This window comes from Mercenaria mercenaria, chromosome 15 (assembly GCF_021730395.1).
Source record: "Mercenaria mercenaria strain notata chromosome 15, MADL_Memer_1, whole genome shotgun sequence".
In the NCBI taxonomy this organism is placed as follows: domain Eukaryota; kingdom Metazoa; phylum Mollusca; class Bivalvia; order Venerida; family Veneridae; genus Mercenaria; species Mercenaria mercenaria.
The window spans coordinates 14,548,830-14,567,623 of record NC_069375.1 but is presented as its reverse complement, the minus strand read 5'-3'; the positions used below and the strand labels follow the sequence as shown (position 1 = coordinate 14,567,623).

At 36.0% G+C, this 18,794-nt stretch overlaps 1 protein-coding gene across 1 annotated transcript in view; it reads left to right on the top strand.

Moving 5' to 3' along the window:
• Window positions 1-18,294, top strand: part of LOC123560080 (neuroendocrine convertase 2-like) — a 34,263-nt gene extending 15,969 nt beyond the window's left edge. Inside the window, exons 6-21 of the mRNA XM_045352343.2 lie at window positions 2,505-2,590; window positions 2,925-3,097; window positions 4,078-4,296; window positions 4,612-4,712; window positions 5,192-5,295; window positions 5,923-6,040; window positions 7,088-7,371; window positions 7,638-7,709; window positions 8,868-8,999; window positions 9,266-9,394; window positions 9,687-9,818; window positions 10,089-10,226; window positions 11,938-12,061; window positions 13,149-13,283; window positions 13,744-13,875; window positions 14,455-18,294. Coding sequence (XP_045208278.2) covers window positions 2,505-2,590; window positions 2,925-3,097; window positions 4,078-4,296; window positions 4,612-4,712; window positions 5,192-5,295; window positions 5,923-6,040; window positions 7,088-7,371; window positions 7,638-7,709; window positions 8,868-8,999; window positions 9,266-9,394; window positions 9,687-9,818; window positions 10,089-10,150 — 1,612 coding nt within the window. The 3' untranslated portion in view covers window positions 10,151-10,226; window positions 11,938-12,061; window positions 13,149-13,283; window positions 13,744-13,875; window positions 14,455-18,294. The remainder of the gene's footprint in view (window positions 1-2,504; window positions 2,591-2,924; window positions 3,098-4,077; window positions 4,297-4,611; window positions 4,713-5,191; window positions 5,296-5,922; window positions 6,041-7,087; window positions 7,372-7,637; window positions 7,710-8,867; window positions 9,000-9,265; window positions 9,395-9,686; window positions 9,819-10,088; window positions 10,227-11,937; window positions 12,062-13,148; window positions 13,284-13,743; window positions 13,876-14,454) is intronic.
• Window positions 18,295-18,794: the final 500 nt, after the last annotated feature.

The window sequence follows — 18,794 nt, the reverse complement described above, 5'->3', positions numbered from 1 at the left end:
TGTGTAATTGAGAGCGGTGTATTAAAACTTGATGCCATGCAGCCCAATGTAAAGACGTGTTAAACGCAACATTAGTTCGTGCAGAGTTAATGTGAACGATTCATTAGTTTGGCGCCGTCTAATGCATACTGAAACCATGTGTGTTGATTTGGAGCTGGTATTCAAAATTTGATGCATGCAGCTAAATGTGAAACCGTTTACGATACACTAGTACGTCATTGTTAAAGGTTAATAAGACTATCAATTCATAGGTTTGACCTTTCATAAATATTGATTCTGGATCAGGTTTACATTACGTTCCTTCTATTGCCTTAACGTATGTTAGGGTTTCACCTGGCAGCTAGGTATAACATGGGGCTAAGAGTGAGGTTAGGTGCATTATTAACCGCTTTGAACTCCTCAGTGGTGGTTTTGCCACTAACAGTTCCAAGGTGGTGCCCCACTGTGTTCCTAAAACCGACCTTGTGGTAAAAATCTAACATTTAATTTTAAACATTTCCTGCGATTTATCTGGAAAAAAAAAACAAAGAAAAATATCAAACAGGGAATACCACGCACCAAAAACGCAGCCTAAAGGGACCTTATTTCGTGAAACATCTTTCTTCTCAGTTAAAGCTTTGTAAGAAGTATGCTTCGTGAAACAGACTCAGTAAAAGAAAAAATAATGACAAAATTGAGTTAATTTTTAACCTATGAAATTTATGTTTACATGTTTATGCTTTTAGACAGTATATCAAACTTACATGTACTTCACAATTTTTGTTTGTTTGTTGTTTTTTTTTTGGGGGGGGGGGGGGGGGGGTCGCGGGAGGGGGTGAGTTGTTTGATTGTTTTTGGTTTAACGCCGTTTTTCAGCAGTATTTCAGTTATGTAACGGCAGGCAGTTAATCTAACCAGTGTTCTTGGATTCTGTACCAGTACACACCTGTTCTCAGCAGGTAAATGCCAACTTCCCTACATGAATCCAAAGACCTATTATGTATATTATAGGTCTTAGATGTATCTGAGGACGAATGATGTGAGACACAATGTTTTTATCAAATCGTCACGGATAACATAGCCAAGCCCGTGCATTGGACTCGCGACCCCAAGATCCGTACATCAGCGCTCACCCTAACTGAGCCAAGCGAGAAGGTTAGAGGTGGAGAGTGGGAGGGGAGTGGCGCCGGAAAACCGTAAACCGTTTTTAAACAGTCCTTCAGTTAAGTTGGGCAGTCCGTTTCCTTGATTTCATACTAGTATTAACTTTATATCCACAAGTATCTGCTACGTTCGTTCGGATCCCCTAACAGGTCGTATGAAATCCAGGAAACTGACTTTCCAACTTAAATGAAATATTGTTTAAAAACGGAAAAAGATTCTGTCCAGCCAAAACAAAAAATAATAAAAAAATAAAAGCCTACTTTTGATAAAGCTTAACCTAAGAAGAAAGATATTTCACGGAAGTAAGGTCCCTTTTAATATTCAGATAAATCGCAGGAACAGTTTAAAATTAAATGTAAGAATAGTACTACAATGTTGGTTTTAGGACAAATTTCAAGATGTTTTTTATGTAAAACTGATCCATAATCTATAACAGGTCAAACTCGTGTTTCATTAAACAGTTTCGCATTTGGCTGCATGGCATCAAATTTTAATACGCCGCTCCAAATCACACGACATGGTTTCGGTATGCATTAGACGGCGCCAAACTTTAATGAATCGTTTACTTTACATTGCACGAACTCATGTTGCGTTAAACGTCTTCACATTGGACTGCATGACATCAAGTTATAATACAACGCTCTCAATTACACAAAGCGGTGTCAATATGCATTAAACAGCGTCAAGTTGTAGCAAATCATTTTATCTTACACTGCACGAACTCATGTTGTGTTAAGCGGGTTCACTTTGAGCTGCATGGTGTCTTGTTTTGTTGGATGATTTCATATTACGGTGAATCGCAACAAGTTTTTCAATGCATCGTCCCATGTTTAAATGGATGGAATGAAGTTTTGTATTAAATGGTTTCAAAATACAATGTGTTGAATGTAAATATATTCGACGGAATGGAGTTTTAGACTAGACGGCATTGAAATGCACTGCACTGACTGACTTGTTTATGGGTGGGTTATATATTTATTAATTTTGGCGGTAACCGCCGCCCATAGGAAAAGCCAAATGCAAGAATGCAGTTGTCCATGCAGCACACCGCAGGTATGTGTATATAAATGAATACATGTATACAACGGTTGACTACATGTACATATTAATACAAACCAGTGAAATAATAGTTACATAGAATTAACAGACACAAACAAACACGAGGAAAGAACAAAGCTGGGCACCGCTTTGAAACGATCAGAGGCAAAGTTACAACTTGAAGGTTATTACTAATTTACAGGCGCAAAAATCTAAAACACTTAAAAATCTGTTTTCCTTTCAAAAACACGAAAATCAGCTAAACATCCATAATGAAAATTATGTAATATTTGGTTATCCTTTTTATCACATTCGATGGTCAGTCATGGAACAAAGTGTGCAGGACTTGCAGCAGCTGCCAAGAACGATGCATGTGTCATAGGAGTGGCGTACGAGGCAACATTGGCGTGTATGTATAATTTCATAGTATAACGAGGTTTGTAAGAACATCATATTATATGCTACAGTGACAAAATGGAAAATGAAACAACAATGCCACACTGCTAAGATAATGATTAAATGTGAATTAACATGATAAATTTCAAAAATGTCACTTCACAGAATGATTTAAAGTAAAACACACGGTGCAGAACAAAATGTTAAGATCTATATTTGTTTCAGTTATATTTTGCACAAAATTGTCCGACAAAAGTTAATGCAATCTCCGATGACCTTTTTTTCTGCAAAACTCAAAATTGTTAAATTTTAAAACGCAGTTTCCATTCTTTTAATTTTTTTTTCAGCTTTGCGGATATTAGATGAATACTTCACAGTTTCTGTTGGCGCTGATGCTCTCACACATAACTTGGATACTATTGACATTTACAGCAATAGCTGGGGATACCCGGGTAAAGGATATGGGTTTGAACCCCTATATGACGTAGAGGAGGCCGCATTGATTCAAGGAATACGGGAGGTATTTACTTCTCCAAAAAGAGGATTTAACCTTGCATATTCTAAAGAAAATATTAATATACGAAATGCTGGAAATATCTTTTGTAGGAATTGAAGACTCGTAATGACTTTATTCATAATGTGACTGCCACATTATTTGTTACGAACAAAAGCTATACTAATTTCATGTTAAATCGATAATGGTCTTCTCATATATTTGTCAAAAGTTTGAATATCAATTAACACAACAGACAATAATATCAAATACATTTTTTCAATAACCTCCCTGTATAGCTCACACTTTGAAGACTCTTATGTAATATTTAAATTAGCCCGTTTTATCATGTTAACATGCATAGCGTCTATTTGGACAGCTGCTTTATGTGTTTTAGCACAAAATTTAAAGCTTTATGGTCTTTAAAAGAAGCATGCTACTAGCTCTGAGAAACAACAACAACAACAAAACAAAGGAGAACAACCTTCTATTGTAGTGAAAATATTTAGTTGAAATTTGTTGATTTTTGTTTTGGGTTTAACGCCGTTTTTCAACAGTATTTCAGTCATGTAACGGCTGGCAGTTAACCTAACCAGTGTTCCTGGATTCTATACCAGTACTCACCAGTCACCGCAAGTAACTCCCAACTTCCCCACATGAATTATCAGAGGTGGAGGACGAATGATTTCAGACACAATGTCTTTTATCAAATTTGTTGAACACATGACTCGATACACCAAGGTATATTTTGTTCATTTGGCCAACGCTAAGTATAAATATCTTAACGGTAAAAGTGGCATAGAAGCGTTTTACTCTTTCCTTAAACAAAAAAAAAAACGTGTGTGTGTTGTGTGTGTGTGTGTGTGTGGGAGGGGGGGGGGGGGGGGGGGGGAGGAGGAGTTCTTATACGTACACTGTTTGATGTTCCAAGTAAATCTCACGTTTAAAATCCAGTCATTCTTAATCTTATTTTTAAGTTTCTCTTAATAGTCACTATCTCATTAAAGGGCCGTAATGGTAGAGGTGCCATATATCTGTTTGCTGCCGGTAACGACGGGCAGAATTATGACGACTGTAACGCTGCAGGACATGTCAACACTATATACACAATTAGCGTTAATGCATTAAAGTCGGACGGCACTCTAGCGAGGTACTCGGAAGAATGTACAAGTATTATGGTCGCAACGTACGGAGGAGATACAGGCACCAACACGGACGGTTTGATTGTAAATGTTCTAAAGCGTTTTCCATGAAATCCGTAAGGCATCATTTAATGAAAAAATTGTCTACTTTGTCGAAGTTGTCAACTGTGCACGTTTGCGTACTGGGAATTGCATTTTGGGGAGACTGCGTTTTGTTTTTTGGAACGTGACATTCCCTGTTCGATATTTATCCTTTCTTTAAGAATGGGAAACATAAGTGCTACAGTTTATTATTATGCTTATTGCTAGGATATTGATTCATCCGAAGCAATTGTTTGAAATGCACTCGTATGCCAAAAATAAATGTTCGTCTAATGTATTTTTTCTTTTATATTTTAGGCAACAACAAAGAAAAATGATACCTGCACAGACGATTTTCTAGGGACCTCTGCTGCATGTCCCATTGCAGCAGGAATCGTCGCCCTCTCACTGCAGGCAAAGTAAGTTCTTTTATACATATATCATGTATGTATAATCGTGTTCTGTCATATTTATCATTAATTTAAACGTATTTAAATCGATCGCAGGTATTTAGGCTTTTTATAATTACTCCCGGCGACTGCGCTTGTTGAATGAAACTAATGGCCGCGCCTAATTATGTTATTGTTAAGAAAGCTGCCCAGCGGAATTCAACCCCCGGGCTCGTCCTTAACCAGTGCTTCACCATTATTAGTATATTTGTTAACCAAACAGAAGAGAAATAGGATACTATAGACCAAACTGTAGTCATGGCTGAACTTGTGGATTTGGAGCTATAAAGGTAGCATATCTGAACTAATTAGAAAATGTTTCTGCGATACATACCCCAAAATTACTTATTTAAAAGTTGCATACCAGGAAATGTTTTATCATGAAAAATATTCTTTTCCATGTTAAATTGAATCGTACTTAATAACAATGAGTCGCTTTTCCTCAACAGTCCCGACCTGACGTGGAGAGATGTCCAGCACCTTATAGCAGAGACATCAGCTTACGACGGTGTGCCAGGAGAGCTTTATCAGACAAACGGTAGAGGGAAAAACGGTACATCAACTTGTTTTGTCGGACAGTATAAACTGCTTTTGACATTTCGAAAGAGTACCATAATTATTCTAACGTGTGATTGACACTTTTTGTTTTCCTGTGAAACAAAGAGGACTGAAAACTGCACGTTATTATGTCACAATTTACTGTTTGTACCTCAAAATTATGTAAGTACATGTAAATATTCATGAAGTGCACTTCTAAATTAATAGGTACACGCGTATAACTTCATTATGTGAGTGCAGACTACTTCATGTATGTACATGCATAACTTTAATAATCGCGTAGAGCGATTTTTACAAGTGCATCGGGAAGAAATATATGTACACGTGTTATTTTACAAGTGCACGAATATGTCCCGTGCACGTTAAAGTATGCATGTTCTTTACGTACGCACCGCAAAGTAGTATTTCGAGCAAAATGGAACATCATATATTCGCTTGACATACACTTCACGTTTACTGGGTGTCAATCGTATTTGTTTATTTTACAAGGGTGTCACTCTTTCTGCACATTAATAATCATGAATCAAATTGTAAACCGTATAGAGGAAAATCATGTCCATACATATTTACAAATCTCGTCATAAACGGTATATGATGATTATTATGTTACTATGTTTTAAAGTAAGTGTGTCACATGGATTTGGCGTGATGAATGCTGATAGAATGGTTGTAGCTGCAGTAACGTGGAGCACGGTACCAGAGAAAATAGCCTGTGTTGGCGAAACACAGTCTGTGTACAAGTAAGTCTCTGAAAAAACGTGGCCAACACTGAATAATGAACCTATACGGTAACAAATTTTATTATATACCTACGTAAAGTCTGTCAAAAATACAGTTGTATTTTACAAATAAATATGAACAGACAGAAAAAATCCGTATTGTACCTTTTGTACATGTTGTCGGACTACTTCCAATTATTTTGGGTGACACACTTTTATTAATAACGCGCATTAAAACTTTACTCATATTTGTTTTAACATCCGATTGGACAAACAAGTTGATGTACCGTTTTGTATAACAAACAATTAAAAAGGCTAAGGTATATAATGAAAAGGCCATTACAAAACAGTAGCTAGATCTGGGATTTTGAATTCGGCTCTCGTGGAGTTTGTAAGGGCGGGTCACACTTGGCCCCTGCGCGCCACGTGAAAAAGACACTTGAGCCGAATGCTACTATCATAACAACCCTATCTATTACATAGCTTTATAAATTTTGTAAAAGGTACGGCTTGTATTAAACAAGTAAATACGGTAGAAAACCGCACTAAAGGACTACTTCAGCAGTTAATATTGATTCCCTGATACAGTTCTAAGAATATCGCGCACAGAAATCCAACTCGGTTCGATTTTAACATTGATAAAACTGAACATGTTTTGTTTGATATTCATTGATCAAAAATAAAACAACAAGGTCGCGGGGCCTGCACCTCGTAGGTTCCGTCTGGGCAAAATCCATTCGAGACGAATACGGCAAACAGCATACCAAATCAATGTACTAAAATAAATGTATTATATTTTTAGTCATAATAATTGAGAATTTATTTGCTACTGGTATACTTGAATCAAATGTTAGCAAAAACTTAACTGGCCCTCTTTTGGTAACAACTAAAACGCTTCGTTTTAGGATTGTATTCTTATTTAAATGTTTGAGTATTGGGTCGCATTGCGACAATTTTCAAGTCAGCTACAGCAAAGAATACATGCTTTGAACTTGCTTTGAAATGAAAACTATTGCCGTTAATTGATTTACACACATTAATAATAAGGATTATTTCTTTTCTTTAAAGATGTTGCGCAGAGTCCATTGAGGCTTCACACGATGTGCAGAACTGTCACATCAAGTACTTAGAGCATGTGCAAGTGCACGTGTCCTTTCAAGCAGTATGGCGGGAGTATATTGAGCTTCACCTTGTGTCTCCACAATGTACGGACAGTAGGATATTGCGACAGAGAAGGGCAGACTTTTACACATCGAGGGTGGATTGGACCTTTATGACTGTGTTTAACTGGGGAGAAGATCCGACAGGAAACTGGACTATCAGAATGGACGATTTTATCGCATGTGATAATGGTAAAAATGTTTTAAATGTTCTACTTTTGGCCACTGCACATTTTCTTTTCACACATTTGTTTATGGTAAAATGATTACACCTACTAACAGATAATTCATGTACGACTTTTTATGGCATAACGCAGAACATGAATAAATGCGTACAACATTTAAGGTTTTTAATCGATTCATGATATTAGGTGATATAATATATAATTTACATGTAACAATGGAATAATTTATTTGATTTTGGGTACTGTAACAAGATTTTTTCATTTATCTTGAAGTGATACACTTGTATACTTGGACTCTCACATTGCATGGAACTATTACAGACCCACAAGCCGGAGTACCAGAAAGTAAGTTTGAATTATAATATAATTATATACAAAACAGGGTGAAAAATTCTATGTGTATCATTTTAATATGGAGTATTTTAAACAAACAAAGCGCTATAGAGGAATTCAAATTTGCGTAAGGTTGATTGCATCATTTTAGAACACATTTTACACCCAATGATACCAACGCCTCTTTTACTTCAAACATGTCTAACGTTTTGGAAAATTTGCTCTGGATGTAACACAGACCAGAAGAAATCTTTATATGCCGCAGTAGAGGACATAAACAATGAATCTGCAGGTAAATAACGTGGGGATATGGGGCAGAAGAGCAATGATGGGTATAGCAGTGGTTCGAATGAGTTCAACCTTTATGCGAGCCTATATTAGTGGTAACGATTGCTTGGTTAGGTTTATTCTCAAGCTGAAAAACGGCATTAAACCCAAAACAAACAAACAAATTAATCTCAAGCATTTAACAGCAATAAATCGTCACCTCAACGCAACAAAGTCGTAACTTATGATAACTTTATAATAAGTTGAGACTTTGTTGCGTTGAGGTGACGAAATGTTGCCTGAATTTGTTCAGTCTTTAATATGAGGGTACAGTAGTAGTAAAAATTGCTTGAGTGGCTCCTGCAGTTGTAACGGTTACTTGAATGGATCTATTCTTAAGAGTATAACAGTATTATCAATTGCTTAAATAGTTCCAGCAGTAGTAACGGTTTCTTGAATGTGTCCATCCAAGGTTGTTTGAGTGGCTCCTGCAGTGGTAACGGTTGCTTGAATGGATCCATTTTCTTAACTAAGCATATAACAGCGATAACGGTTGCTTAAGTGGATCCTGCAGTGGAAACCATTGTTGAATCAGTCCGGCAGTACTGAGTAAGGGCTGCTTAAATGTAGCCGATCTCTCGTGCGAGGAAAAAAGATGTCATGCGATCGTATAACCGTGGTAGCGGTTGCTTGAATAGGTCTATTCTCTCATTTAATAAAGTTTGAATGGGTCCATTCTCTCATGTGAGGAACCTGTCTAGCATACCGAAGGCCGGTGGTTTTACCCAAATATCGCACATACAATGGCATGCAGAAAAGATTTGGACAAGTTATTAGCGAGTCATCTAAACAAGAGATAGGTCTAAATTTTAGAAATGAACACTAGAGGACATACTGTTTCAGATGGTACTCTTGGTGGACACTGTGATGCCAATGTTAACTGTCATGGTGGTATGGACTGTCTCCTAAACTACAACCTGTGTGTACATTGTAATATTTCGGATTACAGGGTTGTCAATGGCTACTGTGCTAAAGGTAGGTAATAGGTTTAATTTATAAACTTAATGAAAACTTCTACCAAAGTTTGGACATGAGTTTTGCCTAAACCACTGTAGAAATGTGATTGACAGATCTATATCAACTAATCTTCCGTGGGTTTCCATCAAGTGAATGGTTATTAAATCCCAGTCACTTCAATTTTTCACTCCGACATTACGTGTTTCTCTAAGTAATAGACAAGAGTAGAAGTATGTTTTTTAATGTTCTTCTTTATAGATTATATAGATTATATATCACTTCAGACAGAAAGACGGACGGATACTGTGATGTCAACAACATATGCGAGGATGACCAGTCTTGGTGTAATGCCAATAACTACTGTGAAGCATGCGAGACTGGTTTGCGTAGATACGACGACAATTGTTATGAGGGTCAGTAGAAGTCATGTCCTAGGTTTTCAATAAGCTTAAATATAAAAACTCTTATTCGTAATTCACTGTTATTTGACAATTACATACAATTTTCATATTGAACAGCCGAAAAAAACAAGTCTGTAACATAAATCGCAACGATTACTATTGACACTGCTATAGTTGTTATTTACAACCTGATCTAAACAGTTTGTTAATTTGCAATTCTAGTAAAATTCAATCTGCTACTAACATAATTACAATTTGATAATTGTTGCATATCTGCTGAACTGTATTCTGATTTCATCCTTAGATGGCAAATTGGGTGGATACTGCGATTTAAGTACATTCTGCACAGGGCCTAATGTGGGCTGTAATTGGTTACTCGGCCGCTGTGTAAACTGCAGCAACGGTTACCGTGTTGTAAGTGGATATTGCACAGAAGGTAGGGAAACATTTTTTTTTGTATAATATACAGATATACAGTTATTAAACTCTAAACTAACTGACCCGATCTAAATGATTATCGTACCATGTTTTTGTTACAAATACTTATGAATGGTTTTGAATCAAATCACTTGTGTTCATACACCTTTTATATTTCATTGCACAATACAATGTATGCAATGTTAAATTTAAATATGTATAATTTAACTGAAATGTGATAACAACAATCAATTATATATGAAATAAATTGTGTTACATTTCCGTTAAGATGGAACAATTAGTGGATACTGCGATACAGAGATAGCATGTAACACAGAGAGCAATCAGTAGCATGTTCTCCGAGTAACAACTTATGTGAAAGCTGATAATTATGGACAACACATTATAGACGGATTCTGTATCGATGGTAAGTGTTCCAACACATATGGACATATTATGCATCGACATTATACCATGAACGGTCAACGCGTTATAGAAGGATTCTGTATAGATGATAAGTATTCTACCATGTATGGTCAACAAGTTAAAGAAGGAGTCTGTATCGTTGGTGTTATACCATGTATGGGGTAAGTTTCCCTATATGGTAAACACAATTTATACGGATTTTGTTTCCATGGTAAGATTTCTACCATGTATGTTCAACACATTATAGAAGGATTTAGTACCGATGGTAATATTAGTTACACTGCTTCGCTCTCGCCTGATATGGATTTCCTCGACAGCGTATATCCCGTATCCTGTCACCAACAAGCAGTGTAACGATTTTATCTTGCCGACTACCCTTTACTTACATGCTATACAGTAATCAACACATTTTGTAAATTAACAAAGCTATTTACAGTGCAGACTGGAATCCTACAAATCATTAGTTTGGTCATCACTAGTTGATTTACACCAGCCATAAAATGCACTATGACCTGTGTTTTGGTTAAATCACAAAACACAAAAGCTCATTTACACAGGTTATGAACTGGTTTAGACTAGAAACACTAAACAACTTCTTGTTCCATCCCTTAGAAAGTTAACGGATATCACGTTGTCATAAATGTCTTGATACTTCGGCTTTCATCCCGTTTCCTGTTAAATCATTTATCTTGCACGTAGATTAAATGATCCTACAACAAACTGCTGAGCAACAAATATGTCAATTTCTTTATTTCACGATGATTTAACTATTTAACTTCCAAAACAAGATTTCAACGTCCGTGTATTCCATACAGAGTTATTCCGCTTTTACGGCTAACTTTTGTCAACCTTCATGAGCCTGAACTTAGATATAGAATGAAATCGGCAAGAAAACACTAAATTTACTCTCGGAAACGATACTATCGTTGGAGCTAATAAATAATCTGACTTGATTCAATTCCAACAGCAGTGTGGCAGCCATTTTGTTTTGATCAAAATTCATATCTGAAATATACTAGCAGGATATGGAATATATCCTGTCTCCACGTGACGTCTATTGACCAATAGAAATGCAAGAAACTTGTAGGAGGCAAGATAAGATGTTAACGTGCAAGGTCAACATGCAATAGATGGATTCTGTATCGTTGGTAAGTGTTATATCATGACGGTCAACACATGTTAGACGGTGGTATCGATGGTAAGTATTCCACAATGTATGATCAATTCATTATAGACAGATTCTGTATCGATGGCATGTGTTGTAGTATAGACGGATTCTGTTTCAATGGAAAGTGTTATATCATATTTGATCAATGTGTAAACACATCAACGGATTCTGCACTGATGGTATATGGTCAACATGGTGCTGACAATGTTCTTTCATTTAAAAGTGTTATATATACGTGCAATAGATATATAGATACTCAAGACGTTTTAACACTTCATATTCATACACAGTAACCATAGACCCCGTCACAAACTAAATTCTGAAAATAGTGTTTGAATATGATGTCCTATTTTACTAAACAGCTGTCCTATCTTGGAAACTGTTGGCCTTTGTATTGTATGATATCCATCAGTTCAATATATACAATAAAAATATTACTTAGCCAGATTTAATAAAGGTTTGAAATGATGTTGATATCCAGAACGGTAATTGTAAAAATGCTTGAATGCGATTTGCACGTAACATGTGATACATTTGTATTTAGACGGAACGTTGCAGTGAAACGGTGCTGTGTACGGATGGAGGTAGCGGCTGTGACCTACAGTTAAACAGGTGTGTCACATGTATTGTAGAAGGCTTCCACATCGTAGACAGTGTTTGCAGACAAGGTAATATGCCATTTGTTGAAAAGTCATAAATCTATGGAATAGTTTTTTAACTCATGGCGTGTGTCATCCGCCGTGGTTTAGGTCGACACATGACGTGTGGCAGCCACACGACAGGACGCGAGACAAAACGACACGACATACGACACAACGTGCTACATTTATGTGTGTCAAGATCTAGTCGCATTGCCGCGCGTTGTGTTGTGTACTCATCTAGGTTGTCGTACGACATGTGAAACGATTTGCGATAGTATGAAACGACAATGCCACACGACACGTGACACGACGCACGACAATGCAAAACCACGGGCAACACTTACGTCGCGATGACTTGTCGTATTGTTGCCTGTCGTATCGTGTGTCGAGCGTCGTTTCGCGTCGTATTGTCGCGTATTCGTATTCGTGTTGTCGCGTGTTGTATCACAAGTCATGGCTCGACGTAGAAGGGTAGACGGTCGATACACAACAAAACGCGCGACATACGATACGACGGGCGACAATACCACACGGCACCGCGACATTATATTGCGCGTGGTGTTGCATTGTCTTGCGTCGTGTCGAGTGTTGAGTCGCATTATCGTGCACCATGTAATGCGTCGTGTCACACATCGTGCGTCGACCTAAAACACGACATACGACACATGGCTTGAGCTAAACAGGATTCCATATAAATTGGCGTAAGTTTTGATTGCTTATATTTATTCTATGTTTTGCTATATCCTAACATTAGTGGTTATTCATATTAGTTTTGTGTAGTTGGTATTGTCTAATAAAGTTCACAGTAACTATTCTATAGACACCGGTTCAGACAGACAAATATGACACATTAATACACCTATAAGTGATAACTGTTAATGATGGCAATAGTAAGTCCTGCAACATTTACAATTACACCTTGAAATTGTCTTGTGCTAGGGGGCGTGGGCAGTGTTGCATTTACCATTACTGCTCGTGAACAGACTCAATCAAACCGAGTCTACAATTTTCACTGTTTGCATTGTTTTCGATGCTTCCGAGGGATCTACTTTCCAGATTTTATTTGATCATTCATTAGTTGCCTTTGTGTAAACATTTTGCGACTTACGAACAGATGGTGTCCTGCATGGTTATTGCAACGAGACGGTTGTATGCGAACAAAATGTTGGGTGTGACCCTGACCGGCACGTTTGTGTGGACTGTTCATCACCAGGGTATCATGTTACAGGAGACGGCTTTTGTAGACAAGGTAAGTTATGTGCTTCAATACTCCAGGAAAGACTCTCGGCGTTTTCTTTATACATTTTTAACTTTAAAGGTAGACTTTCGAATATCGCATCAATAATGATATATGTAATGAAGCAGCATTCAATCCGAACCATTAACCCTTATCATGCTGGACACGATTGATTCTGCCTTCTTCACGTCCGTGCAGTCTGATCATGATCTACACTGTTCGCCATTCAGTCAGTATCTTTTGGTAAGCACCCCTTTTAACAGTTAATGGTACTATCCAAATTGAAAGATGGACAAGTTCATTATAGAAATTTAGCAGGGTTAGGGTTAATCTGTCTTAACGTGTTTCATCCCAGAACGTTTGTCGAGAACATAAATGTTACCATTTAACTTATATAAGTATACTAGATCTATATCCATCTTTTAAAACAGAATAAAATAGAAAACTGTTCTTTACATATATGTATTGGCAGATGGGGAGGTGGATGGATACTGTGATACCAATATTGCCTTTAGACCAGAACGCTCTGGTTGATCAGCACAAAACGACATATGTGTCATTTGTTATGCAGGGTACCACCTGCACGATGGATATTGTGTTGAAGGTATGATAGAATGCGTAGCCACAGAAGGGATTACTGAATAAGATATAAAGATAGATTATTGAAAGAAATAGTAATATTACTAATTAAACTGTTTTGTTCTTTCAACACACGCACGTGCTTGCCCCCATTAAAACTGAACAAATCCCCTTTGATATATAGTAGAAATATATACGTGTGTTAACATCAGATGTTGTGTCAAATAGTGAAGTTTAATATGTATCTTAACTTCGAAATTCATACACCATGATTCGCTCATATAATACAGTATATTACATTTAAATGTGTGCTTAATTAGCTTCGTAAAATATAAATTCAAAAGTTAGTTCAGCTTTATCATGAACGCGTTTTGTTACAATTTTAATATGTTTTTTTTATCCACTACTATCAATGCTTTTAAGACACCCGCAGGTGTATGTGGCCTTCCATAATTTATAATTCTTCTACACAAAATGCTACTATACACTGTTTATCGGGTCATATTCGATGAACCAGCTATTGTAATGACTCGATGTTATAAATTAAATTTTGATTCATTTAAATTGTGTTTGCGTGTAATAAAATGCATGTCTTTTATTTCAGGTCAATACAGCAATGATGAAATAGGATCGGAAGACACAGGGCCAAGTGGCGGTATCATCGCCGGTTCGTTGTTTGGTGGAATAGCATCTGGGATAGCAATAACTGCTCCATTATTTGTTCTCATGTTGAAGAAAGTTTTGATCGCAAAAATTAATCCGATCAGCCAGAATGGTTACTGTGATTACAAGCCGCATGAGAACGGAAATAGTCATTTTAAAAACTCTCGTTAACACACTTCCTATTTGATTCTAAATTCACATTGTCAGGTATTTGGTGAACATTGGCTAATCTAATTAAGAATTCTATCTTCTGAAAACCATATCCTGTGAGTTTGAATTGATAAAAAACTTTAGACGGGGATTTTCCTTTATGAATCTCAGATATTTTGGGTAAAAACTGTTCGGAAAATCCTTGTTTTGTTCCATTAGTGGTTGAAAATTTAATTGTGGTTGAATTGTCATATGTTGCTGTGAACTCGATGAAATTATTATTTTTGCATTTCTAACGGTTTCGATAGCACATATGAAAACCATTATAACTGTGGGTCAGAAATAACAAAAACAAATACTACACTTAATATATAAGACAAAATATTACTGGTTAATAAATATGATGCTGTTGCTTGATTTTTCAATTTCGCGTGCCGTATTTAATTTAGGGACATTCTACTATGATGTGTCAACATACCCTTATTATGTTGACACAGTATAGCGTGTTGAAATAGATAAAAATAGATATTTGAATAGATATAACTGCTATTTATATCATTAACTGATTATATATGTCCTGACTGTTGGATACTGAACTATATATCTATACTTGTTTACAACACTAATATGAAGATTGTTTTAATATGGCGTGTAATGTGTTGCAATATTATATCTTCTATAATTATTGTCTATCTTTATATATTTATTCAATGTCTTGAAATACTTATTGTAAAACAGAAATATTTTTTCAATGCTTTCATATATATTTTCTCTTTTGAAATAATTATTGTAAAACTGAAAAAATCTGCAATGCGACAAAATATTTATGAAATGTTTTCAATTTATTTATTCGATCCTACAAAATATTTTTTGCAAAATAAAAATATTTATTGTATATCACGAAATATTTATTCTAAAATTTAATATTTTTATTCAATCCTACAAATTTTTGTTCGATGCAACAATAATAATTTTGTGTAAAACGTAAATATTTTTTCTATCTGCTTAAAAATATTTGTTCGAAAGAATTTTGGGTAATTCTGAGTAAATTGCTATATTGAGGCCAACTGCGGCGCATTTTATTAATACGCCCGTTTTGAAAAAACGGACGTATTATGTGCTGCCGCGTGCGTCCGTCTATTCGTCTGTCTGTCTGTCCGTCGGTCATAATTCGTGTCAGGAGCATAACTTTATAACCATTAAAGTTATTGACTTTAATCTTGGCATATAGGTAGATGGCGATGAGACGATGTGCAGAGCACTTAAACCGGCTCTGTAGGTCAAAGGTCAAGGTCACAAACTGAGCTAAAAGGTCAAAACTGACCCATCATATTTCGTGTCCGGAGCATAGCTAAATAACCATGCAAGGTATTGACTTCAAACTTGGCATGTAGGTAGGTGGCGATGAGACCATGTGCAGAGCACTTGAACCGGCTCGTAGATCAAAGGTCAAGGTCACAAATTGAGCTCAAAGATCAAATTTGTATGTTTTATTTCGTGTCCGGAGCATAACTTATTAACCATTCAAGGTATTGACTTCAAACTTGGGATGTAGGTAGGTGGTGATGAGACGATGTGCAGAGTGCATGAACCAGGGTGGTAGGTCAAAGGTCAAGGTCACAGCAAGGTCAAATCTGCCCATCATATTTCATGTCCAGAGCATAACTTGAAAACTATTAAAGGTATTGACTTGAAACTAGGAATATAGGCAGGTGTTGATGCAGACTGCAACAATCTACATTGCACCCCTCCGCCCCACCAAAAAAACTTTTTTTTTCATATACAGCCCCACCCCCAGTCTACATTGACCCCTCCCCCGCCCCAACAATTTTGTTTTTCTTTTTTTCATTTAGCTTCTTGCCATTTAGTATTATGTCACGCCCCACCCCCAACCCCCAACCCCCCACCTACCCCCACACCCCCATTTTTTTTTCATTTAGTTTCTTGCTCTTTATTAGCAAGCTGTCCCCTGTCACCAGCACCGCGCACACACACCCTTCTCCCCCTCCCCTCCCACCCCCTCACATGCCCTACCAAAAATAATTCTTTAAATATGCTTTTTCTTTAAATGTTGCCCTCCACCTCCTCTGATATAACCTTTCGGACGTTTATTGCCCCACTTGGCGGAGCTCTTCTTTGGTATATCCTCGATGATAAGATCTATACCCCCTAACGTTTTATACTGATGAAATCAGTGATAAGCATAAAAGAATTGTTCTATCATTGAGGTAATAAAATGCGCGCAGATTGGCAGCTGATATGGCCGCATGGCCGCAGAATAGGGATGTCCACAAAAAAGCAATTTACCCAGACTTCTTCTGAACAAATAGAATGAATATTTACGTTTTACACAAAATTATTATTGTTGCATCGAACAAAAATTTTGTAGGATTGAATAAAAATAAATAAATATTTTGTGACATACAATAAATATTTTTGTTTTATTGAACAAATATATTTTTTTTGCAATAAATATTTTGTAGGATTGAATAAATAATTTGAAAACATTGAATACATATTTGTCGCATTGCAGATGTTTTTTAGTTTTACAAAATATATTTCAAAAGATAGAAAAAATATATGAAAACATTGAAAAAATATTTCTGTTTTACAATAAGTATTTTAAGACATTGAATAAATATATAAAGATAGACAATAATTATAGAAGACATAATATTGCAACACATTACACGCCATATTTTAAGGTTGTAATCATAGTATTTTTCAGCGCGAACCTTTTTGGACATCGCGTGTTTTGGTCGCGCGAAATAATGAAACTTTGGTTTAAAAGGTGAAGTCCAGGCTGATTTATGACCACTTTGATTTGATTAAATTTGGTTGAAACACAAAATATTTTAATTGAATAAAATTTCAATCACGTTGGCTCTAAAATTAGACTAGATTCTCATCATAAATTTGGTTATTTGACAGATTGATAGATATAGACTAGCCACTAGACTGATAATAAAGAATTTGTCACAAAATTTTAACTTTTGTAATTTTTCTTTTATTCTAAAGTAAAAGTGACAAATTCCAGTCTATTTTGACAGAGAACTGATTGTAATATTATATTTGGACATAGGATATAAACTGGCTATATTCACGATTTCAAAAATAAAAATTACAAAAAATATATCATAATCTAGGAGCTAGTCTATGATAGATAGAACCATTTGATTTTCAAATATCTTCACCTCATGGTTTGCAAAACAATGTCATATAGTTCTTTGATTTGATGAATTGATTGGTCATGCAGCAAAGAATGACATCTTTCTGACTTAATTAAAACGACCACTAGAAATGTGTTACACTGCTTCTGAAATAAATGTACTTTGCTGACCAGAGATAAATTAGCACATTAGTTGATGATTTTAACATTTAATAAAATTGTTCTGAAACGTGATGTTATGTATGATATATTGTGTTTGCATACCATTTTCTGTGATATTTTGTCTGTGATTTTATGTATTATTCTCTTGTTTTGAAGTGACTCTCAACTAACCAGTAAATACCTATTTCCTGTTTTATAAACTAAAATGATGTCTTGTGTAGATTTGTATGATACTGTTTTCTAACATAGCATTTGTTAAATCTAATTATAAACATAAAAATAAACAGTTTTGTACTGACATTGAACATTGGTATTATTTGCTGATTTGTATGATTTGTTTGCAACGTACATGAAGTATTGAGAACTACACTGATACAGTCTCAAGCTTAACCCTTACCCTGCTAAATTTCTAGAATGAACTTTTCCATCTTTTAATTTGGACAGTACCATTAACTGTTAAAAGGGGTGCTTACCAAAAAGATACCGACTGAATGGCGAACAGTACAGATCATGATCAGACTGCACGGATGTGCAGGCTGATCTTGATCTGCACTGATCGCAAAGGCAGAATCAATCGCGTCTAGCATGATAAGGGTTAAATTAAAAATGTTCTTCTGGTATAGCGTCCATAACACCCAAATGTATAATGTCTCAGACGTACCAAGTTCAAGCCGGTGTTGAAAAATACATTGTAAAATCAGTTTCGTAAGGCAAGTATTCATAAAATCATACATAATGATTAAATAACTGGACTGAGACCTGAGAAAAACAAAACAACCCAAAAACGAAATATAGAAAGC